Raw genomic sequence first — 8,834 nt, 5'->3', positions numbered from 1 at the left:
TCTTGCTGTTCTGCTGGGCCTTGCAGATACCACCACCATTCTTAATGCTGCTGTACTGCGCCGTGATGACACCAGAGGTCTTAGCATAACAGTAAATAGATTTTTGCATTAAGCTCGACTCTTCAGCTGAGTAAACTGAACTTAAAGCACTTTAAACAGTTTTGCTCTGACAAAACCAGATCAATCAAGGCCAACAAAGATGCTTTGTATATATTTTAAGGCGAAGTTCTCAGTTAGTATCTCTGTGGTGCAATAATACCTCCATTAAACTGCACTCAGCTGATGATCTTATCAGGACACATTTACACTCTGTTGGGAGTTTATTAGATACGCAGCTAAAATGAATGCAGTCTAATGCCAAAGTCCCACAGTTAATATGCCTTTATGAAGGTTCTAATGTTCGGTTTTTGGTTGGAACTCTTTTAGAGAGGTGTTGATTCAACTGTTTCATCATTTTGGAGGATGCAGTCTGATGCAGTTTGTGGTGAATCAGCACCTCTGAAACATGGGAGGGTTTAATGCAGGACTGTTGTATTAGGCTGTATTAGTTTTTCCATTCTAGCTGTTCCTAATGGCCAAGTGAGTGTATTCAAAAATGCAGCTGAGGACATATGGTTATAGTCGCTCTATAAGGCAATGGAATAATAGAATTTAATCACATTATTTTAAATAAAAACTCTTAATATAGTGAGCAAAGATAAGGCCTTAGACTCAAACCTTTTGTTTCATTATTTAGGGTTCATTAAGATGATGCTAAATATGTAATATCTTGCTCTGTTCCCCTTTATTTTATTTTTATTTTTTGGAGATTTGGCAACATCACTAAAAACAAAGCCTGTCGGATCAAGAAACACAAGCAGCCAGCCAATCAGACGGGTTAGAAACAAACCTCTGAGTCAGCTGAACTTACCTGGAGGAGAAAACAAAGGTGAACAGTAACATGTAACTGTGACCCCCGACCCTAACCCCTTGCCCAGCAAGTCTCCTGACTGTGCAAACAGTGCTGTTATTTAGCCAGACATAGTAGAAGGTAGCTCACTTCAACGCCTCTTTGACATTACCGCAGCTGACGTTATACAATCTGCTATATTTCAAGTGGAGGCGACCAAAAACAGAACCAAAAGTATGTAAATGTAAAAACATGCTCCTGCATCAAATATAGATATGTATGTGTGTATGTTCTCCAAAACTCTTTGAGTTTACGTACATTTTCACACACACACACACACACTCATATATATGTATCTATACATATAGTTTGCGCAATGTCTGGCTGGTCATGTTTCTTGCCATGTGTAATATTAACAATGTCAGTGTGTTCCCATATTTCAGCCATTGTTCAGTGTGATCTCATGAATGATACAAACAATGGCCAAGGCTACAAAAATAAACCCACTTATCTCAATCCTGACTTACCCTTCAAACAAGCTCGTCTCATCCCTGGAGCAAACCAACATCAACCGACACCGTGTCAACATGGTGAGCCGCTTTTTTTTAAATGGTTTGCGGGGGGGGGGGCATTAGAAAACCAGATGTGTGACTCAAACACCAGCTTGTGTTTGCATTGTCTCTAAATGGCCTGTTTCGTTGCCTGCAGTGATTCGTTTTCCCTAATGCGCTGTGGTTGACGTTTCAGTGTGTGGAGCAAGAGACTGGATCAGACGCTGCAAAGTGTGAGGAGAGGTCAGTGCTCTCTGCAGGACTGCTCTCTCAGTTTATTGCTGCCACGCAGAGATTCATTAGTGTGCAGCCAGTGTACCTGCCAACCCGCCCTCCTATTCCTAACTGCAGTGTCAGTGCGGCACAGTGTCAATCACTGTCAACCTACCAGCTCTGACTCAGGGTGCTTTCTGTCTCTCTCTCTGATCCCCCATCATACACTCACCATGATCCTTATCCTCACCACTCATCAGCTTCCTCCTCTTGCTGATTATCATAGACTAACACTTCTGTAGTGCTGCTTGACAAAGCTCTCCTGCTTTTCTTTGCTAGCCACTGCCTTCTCCTGGTGGGCTCTCTCCTGCTGGGGCCCCTGGGTCGCCACCTCCCTGCTGGCCGGCGTCTCGTTCGGCTTCCTGCTGTGCTCCCACTCTTCACCCAGCTGCACGCTCCCGGCGTCGCTCAGGTCACCGAGGTGCTCCACTGAGTCGCACTTTTCCAGGTCGGAGGCGATGGTCTGCAGGCTGATGACTGACATGCAGTCCGAGCCGGCCTGCTCCGCCTCCAGCCGCTCCCTCTGGCCCCAGCCGCTCTCCCTGTGCCTCTCCACCCACAGCCGAGTTTTCTCGCCGTCGGCCCAGTCGCTCTCTATCCCTCCAACCGCGCTGACGTGAATCCCGACGGTGGCTCTGACCTCGGCCTCGGCGCCCACGGGGGAGCTCCGCCCCCCGCAGACTGCAGGACGCCCCCTGTTGGCCCTGATTCGCCCCCTCTGTGCGTGAATCTGCTCACTGATCTGCTCCAGGTTCCGCAGGGCCACAGAGTAACGTGTTTTTACTTTAGCCACCTGCTCCTCCAGCTGAACCACTTTGGCCTTATGCTCCTGAAAACCGGTTAAAGCAAGTCAGCAAAGCTCAGAGTGAGACATTCATTAGGCTGATGATGCTACAGACTGATGCAGCCTGTAAGACAGGACCACACATAGCAGCGCCACATGAACACAGTGTATGTTTTATACTGCAATAAAAAAGAAAAACCAAAAAAGGACGCACCTCCAGAATGTGATTGAACTGAGCCTTGAGTTCAAAGTACGGTTTGGACTTGAGGATGACCTTCTTCAGGGCTTTCTGGAGGGTCTGGACTCGAGCCTCTGCATCCTGGCAGAGCTGTGTGACCCGCTGGTGCTCGCGCTCACTGTGGAGGCGCTCCTCCTCCGCCTCGTTCACCTGAGCAGCACAGAAAAAACGCGACTGAGAGCAGGAACACGGCATCATCACATTAATAACACATTACCGTCTGCATATCCGCGGCTCAGGATATGTAGGTGGATACTCATCATAACATTCCCCCCCCCCCGAAAGACATTTTGACTTGTCATGACAGGAAAAGCACAGGTGTCACAGGACGCGTGTGTCCATCGACGAAAGGGAAACAGACTCAGCCAATAAATCATGACATACATGAAGCATGTGACCTAAAGAGACTGAAAACAGGAGGACAATGATTATGACACTGTTACATTCCCTAAATCTGGCACATGAAACATTTATAAATACCATACTTCCATCATGTTTTCTACACTTTCTACACCACCTGAGGTTTGACTCATTTAATTCCACCTTCTTCTTCTGCAGTGTTTTAATGACAATGAGTGGAGAGCTGGCTCCACCAGCTCTTTGTCTTCACAAACCATCTCCCCTACTATTCACAAGACAGCAGTGGACGTGAACCTGCATTAATTCAACCAGCTCCATGCGGTTTAAGGTTCTAATGTTCTGGGTCATGATGTTGCTGTAGGATGTACTACAAGTCCTCTTTGTTACTGCCTCTCTCTGTCCACTGTCAGAGCAGTATGCAGTCCTACTTCCTGCAGTACAGTACTGTCCTGATAAAGCATCAGAGGGTGTAGTAACACACTTCCTTTGTACAGACAGAGGGTTTGGTATTTGGGCTCTGTACCTTTTTTTTTTTTATATATATATTTTTCAAAATTCATACACAACAAAAAGCAGCTCTAGCTGAACTCTGCAGGCTCCGTTCCCAGTCACCATCAATCATTAAAATCACAACTGCACGATATGACCTTTAAAGTTTAACACGGAGGAAAAAGGAGATTGGCCCTCTTTGATCCATGCTACTAAAATCTTCCCTATGGCTACAAAGGAATATTGGATATTCATTCAAGGAGCTGTTTGTCCTAGAGTGACCCAGCTGAGAATTTCCTCAAGCTATACCCGCTGATCCTTTTTAGAGGTTTAGGGGGGAGCTGCAGCCGATCCCAGCTGACACTGGGTGAGAAGCGGGGACAGAGCCTGGACAGGTAGCCAGTTTGTCACGGGGGTAAAAAATTGGAAAATGCCTTTTCTTGGCTAAAATTCCTCTAAATTTTGCCTCCATAAAATATACCAAAAACCCCAGGGACCAGGAGAAACCCAGGTGTGTACCTTGGCGGTGGCGTGGTTAAGCATTTCCTGCCAGGTGGGGTCCATGGTGTTCCTGTCAGCCAAGAGGCCCTGCTCCGCCACATACACCATCTCTCTGGCAGCAGTGTGCATGGATACAGCCCTCTCATATCTCAGGGCTGCCTTCTGGGTCTCCTGTTGGGCCTGTGGGAACAGACAGCAGCAGCAGCAGCAATCATTACATCTACTGTCACTATAAAACAGTTCCATCATTCAAAGGCTTTTGATCACTCGAAGAATCTTTAGATGAACTCTGTCATTGTGGTAACTCCACCCTTGGGCACAACCTCACCAAAACTGGACAGATGAATCAGCATGAATCCATGGACCCAACCTGCCTTGTGTCAACAGTCCAGGCTGGTGGTGGTGGTGGTGTGATGGTGTGGGGAATGTTAGCTTGGCTCACTTTATACCAATCAATCTTTTTTGTTTCTGTGCCCCACCCAGTATTAGCCAGGCGTTCCTAATAAAGCGAATATAGAACCACATCTCCCTTGATCAAACATCCAATTTTGGAGCTCAGTTTTCAGAAGGTATTTGCGGACGACCAATTTACCTGGATCCTGTAGCTACATCTAACATCTGCTGCCAGATTTAAGGTCAGTTGATTTTACACAACTGCTGAGGTCAACATTACAAATGTCCTCCACTAACCAACTGCCCACAAATACGCTCCGTTATCTCCATAATCAAACAACATTGTTTACGGCTGTGGCCAATTGGAACAACTCTGAACATATTATTTCACACATGACAGGACAACGTGTGCAAACTAGCTGCTGAAAGAAAAATGACTGCATCACAAAATGCGAAAGGCTGTTGAAATCTGAACGCCGCTGATCTAACACGGATGGCGTTTGCCTCGTTTTCTAATTTGCATTTTTATAACTACAAATGACAGCGCTTAACCGTTCAGATTAATAATCTATTATTTGCTTTATTGCTTTCAATTAGACCTCTGCTCTTCCTCCACGCAATTTTCATTAGTTCAATTACAGTTTCAAATGACTCCTCGGCACGCTGATCGAACGTGACTGCCACTCACGCCCTGCTCCTTCAAGGGTTAAAAGTTTTACGTAATCAATTAGGTTTCGTTCCAGACCGATCATTCAAGCTCAGCTGTCACTTATTGACATTGGAGAGGCAACATATGTGTTACGACTACATTTTTATGTTGTTACAGTCACAATGAAAAAGAGAAAAAAAAGTCTCAATGTTACAGAAATTTCATGATACACACATAAAATGTTATGATCTGATACTTACAGGAAAATACCCCCCAACATGAATGCATTACATGTTAAAAGCTACCTATGTGTATTTACTTTCTAAAACCTATTAATTCTATATATTTTGTGCGCGTGTGTGCAACTTTGTGATTCTGACCTGTCACTGTGTGTCGTTCTTCAGAGGCCGTGTCTCTTTTCTGATCACTGCCTTGGGTTGGGTGATATTTGTCCACTGACATGGAGACAAAATTCAACTAACATACACATTTGTAAACCTTTTTATTTGTGTACCACCAAGCAAATATTTATTCCTCTCCACAGATAAAGTGTGCTGCAATGCATACTGGAATCACAACAGTGGATGGTGGCAATGTGTTTAATAAGTAATATATTAATATTAATGATATTACAACTAGTAAAAGTGCTTTAGGTTTATTATCAATTATTTATCAATCCATTTTGGAAACTTTCATTTTTGCTCCTGTTGAATTGTATTGTATTATACTACACTTTCTGCAGTGCTTAACAGAAGAACTGGGTAATATGCTGCTGGAAATATCACACATCTTAACATATGTATACAGGAAGGACAGATACACATACAAGTTCACTCCTAAGCTATTTTTGTTTAATGTTTTAAACCACAGATCATAGCGAGGATCCTGACCTCTGTCTCCCACAGCCCTGAGATCTCAGGATCAGGAGAAGCAGCAGGATGCTTCAGACTGTGGGCTCACGCTCTGCAGCTGTTTAAATAATAACTTAAAAAGGAAAAAATATGTTTTTTGTTTTTTTTTGGTCCTCTAAGCTTTTTGAAGCTCCGGCTGTCACCGTCTCTGTTGCGTACAGTTATGTTCGTACAGTTTGTTGTGTACTATATATACATATGTGTGTTGTATACATATATATGATCCTGTTGATCACAAGGTTAGTGGACAAAGCACTGCTTAGGTGTCCACAGTCCCTGGGTCCCTCTGCTCTGCAGTGATACAGCACACGCTGACTGGATTTACTGAGGTCTGTTTGAACAGACCTGCTCACTCTCCGTTGTTCCTGCTCACCTGGCGTTACCACAGCTACCTGTTCTCCGCACTGAGGAGCAGCCAATTAGATTCACCCACTTGTTCACCAGCACACTGTTCATCTTTATCTTATCTGTGCTAGTTTAAACACAGTAGAACTAACAAAATTCCCATCTGAGAGTGGATCTCTCATCCTGATAACCACGAGGACTTGTGTGCACCCGTAACACGCACCTCTTTGGCCAGTCTGCGGGCTTCGTAGTAGGGCCTCGCTTTCTCAATGCAGGCACCGAGCTGGGAGCCCTGAGCGTTGAGCTTCCGGGCAGAATCAGTGAGAATCCTCCTGTAGCTGGACCTGGCATCCTGAGGGACAGACACACACACAACCAAAACATGGTCTGTGACATTCAGCGAGCCGTGCCATGACACTGTGTGGCAGCTGAGGTTGTGACCACAGTACAAACACTGTCTGCGAAACATGAACAACTTTCTCACGTCCAGCTGCAGCTCCAGCTTGTTGATCTCGTCGCTGGCCTGGTTGAGGTGCTCCAGCTCCTCCTGGAAACACAGAGGGGAGGAGAAGATGATTTACATTTAAAGCAGGATGTGAACAGAAAAGCTGTTAAGATGATGGAATTTAAAGCTGCATGCTGAAGTGTTCAGTGGAGGGATGCTGCAGCCCACAGACGTGGGGCTTGAGGTTGCCCATCCCTGGCACCAACCTGTGGAAGGAGCGGGCTGGAGACACGTCCATTTTCATATTTATGCCTAAATATGCCTTATGGACTATTAGAAAACTGGATGCTGTGTGTAAAATAAAAATAACAGGCTACATGTATCAGTAACAATAATTACTGTGTAACATGCCTGAATTCTTGGGTCCAGTTCCTCCTCGTATTTGCCAGCATCCTCTCCCTCTTCGGTTTGAACCTGTTTCTCAGCATCTCCATCATCCTCCTCCCAAGGCGCCTTCACCTCCTCCGCGGTGTCTGTGTCCGCTCCTCTCCGCTTCATCATGACGCTGCTCCCCTCTCCGCCCTTCGCCTCCTTCCCCGGGGTCTCCTCCCGCAAACCGGCCGGTTTAGGGCACCCCGCACGGCTCGGAATTTCACGCGAGGTCCCCGGCTCCATTTGCGGCCTGTCGGTGGGCTGCCCTTTATTTTTTTCTTATGTTAGCCTCCCTGGTTCAATGCCTTGTCCGCGTTTACGCTACCGGTAAAGAAAGCTGCTGGAAAACACCCAGTACTTTAAGTATTCAAACGCCTCCGTGCCTCCAGTACAACCAGCAGTGTGGGCTGTTAGCCGCTAACATCAGGCAAGCTGGGCTGCTTCAGTCATTCAGGCTGCACATGACACCAGCAGCACTCCGCGTCTCTCCTCCGTGCTCCGTTTGTTTGCAATTCTCAGAATACTTTAGTTGTGTTTATTAATATTTAATTAATAAATAATGCACTTATTTTATTTTTTTTTCCCCCAATAATAAATGTAGTCTGTGACCAGAGCTGGTTCAAGTCAGCTGGGGGTCCTGAACAGTGATTGCCTCAAGCCCTCTACAGATATGGATTAGGGCCAAGTGAAACAATTTATTTGAAATAACATGATCAACAACAACAACAACAACAACAACAACAACAACAACAATAATAATAATAATAATAATAATAATAATAAAAGAGTTGTGAGTTTAAAGTTAGAATTCTACAGGAAAAAGTCAGAATTCTGAGAAAACTCATAATTCTATTTTTTTCTTCTGTATAAAACAAATGCAGTGTAAGATAAAATAAATTAATTTAAAAAAAAGGCTTTTTATGGGTGATGAATGGATGGCAGCCAGCCCTTATACAATTTATCCGTAGAATGCCAAGGTCAGAGCCAATCTAACCTTCTCTAAAAACTGCATTAGGTCCCAATCACAAAGGCACAGTTAATTATATGGTAGAAGATTAGTTTCTTTAGCAGTTACTCCAAATGTTATGGTGGGAGATGCATTGAAAGGGGTCCTAAACACCTTTGAGAGAACTGTGACCCGAGAGGGCAATTTCAGAAACTCTGTGGACAAGGGATCCAGTTTATGCCACGATACACAGCAGATGGCAAATTCTCAATTCAATTCTCACAATTAAAAAATAAAAGCAATTAAAAGTGTTTTGCACAAGTGGATGAAAAATGTTCAGAACTGAATTCCACCTACCCTCATTGATCTTTAACAAAAAGATAAAGAGAGGGGAAGCAAGACAAGCATGACTAACCACACTGACAAGGATTATTCGGTGAAGGGGAAGTTGTACCAGCAGTCAATGTTTCTTATGTCGAAATATCTTAAGTAGTTGTTATCAAGATTGTATTTCTCTTTCATTTGGATCACTGAAGCAAAAACACCACAAATACCCGATCAAAGGTTTTTCAGCATTAAGGGATATAATGATCTCAGGCCAAGAGGTGCTGGACTGGAGGGGGACTTT

General features: G+C 44.5%; 1 protein-coding gene across 1 annotated transcript; it reads right to left on the bottom strand.

Moving 5' to 3' along the window:
- Nucleotides 1-1,429: 1,429 nt before the first annotated feature.
- Nucleotides 1,430-7,689, bottom strand: sh3bp5lb (SH3-binding domain protein 5-like, b). The gene is made up of 6 exons (XM_041053444.1): nt 7,240-7,689; nt 6,868-6,930; nt 6,607-6,735; nt 4,104-4,265; nt 2,712-2,885; nt 1,430-2,542 (listed from the first exon to the last, which is right to left on the bottom strand). Exons 1-6 carry the CDS (start codon nt 7,501-7,503, stop codon nt 1,934-1,936), a joined length of 1,401 nt encoding a protein of 466 aa, XP_040909378.1. The 5' UTR covers nt 7,504-7,689; the 3' UTR covers nt 1,430-1,933.
- Nucleotides 7,690-8,834: the final 1,145 nt, after the last annotated feature.

Source organism: Toxotes jaculatrix, chromosome 13, assembly GCF_017976425.1.
Source record: "Toxotes jaculatrix isolate fToxJac2 chromosome 13, fToxJac2.pri, whole genome shotgun sequence".
Classification (NCBI taxonomy): Eukaryota; Metazoa; Chordata; class Actinopteri; family Toxotidae; genus Toxotes; species Toxotes jaculatrix.
Note: the sequence above shows the minus strand (reverse complement) of the source record. Positions and strands in the feature narration are given on the sequence as shown.

Bases quoted from the DNA above. Each gene is read 5' to 3' on its own strand.
- sh3bp5lb (XM_041053444.1), bottom strand. From the start codon at position 7,503: ATGGAGCCGGGGACCTCGCGTGAAATTCCGAGCCGTGCGGGGTGCCCT. The intron at 4,266-6,606 runs GTGCGTGTTACG...CTGTTCCCACAG, and splicing joins CCCGCAGACTGGCCAAAGAG to GCCCAACAGGAGACCCAGAA. The intron at 2,886-4,103 runs GTACACACCTGG...TGTGCTGCTCAG, and splicing joins TTAACCACGCCACCGCCAAG to GTGAACGAGGCGGAGGAGGA.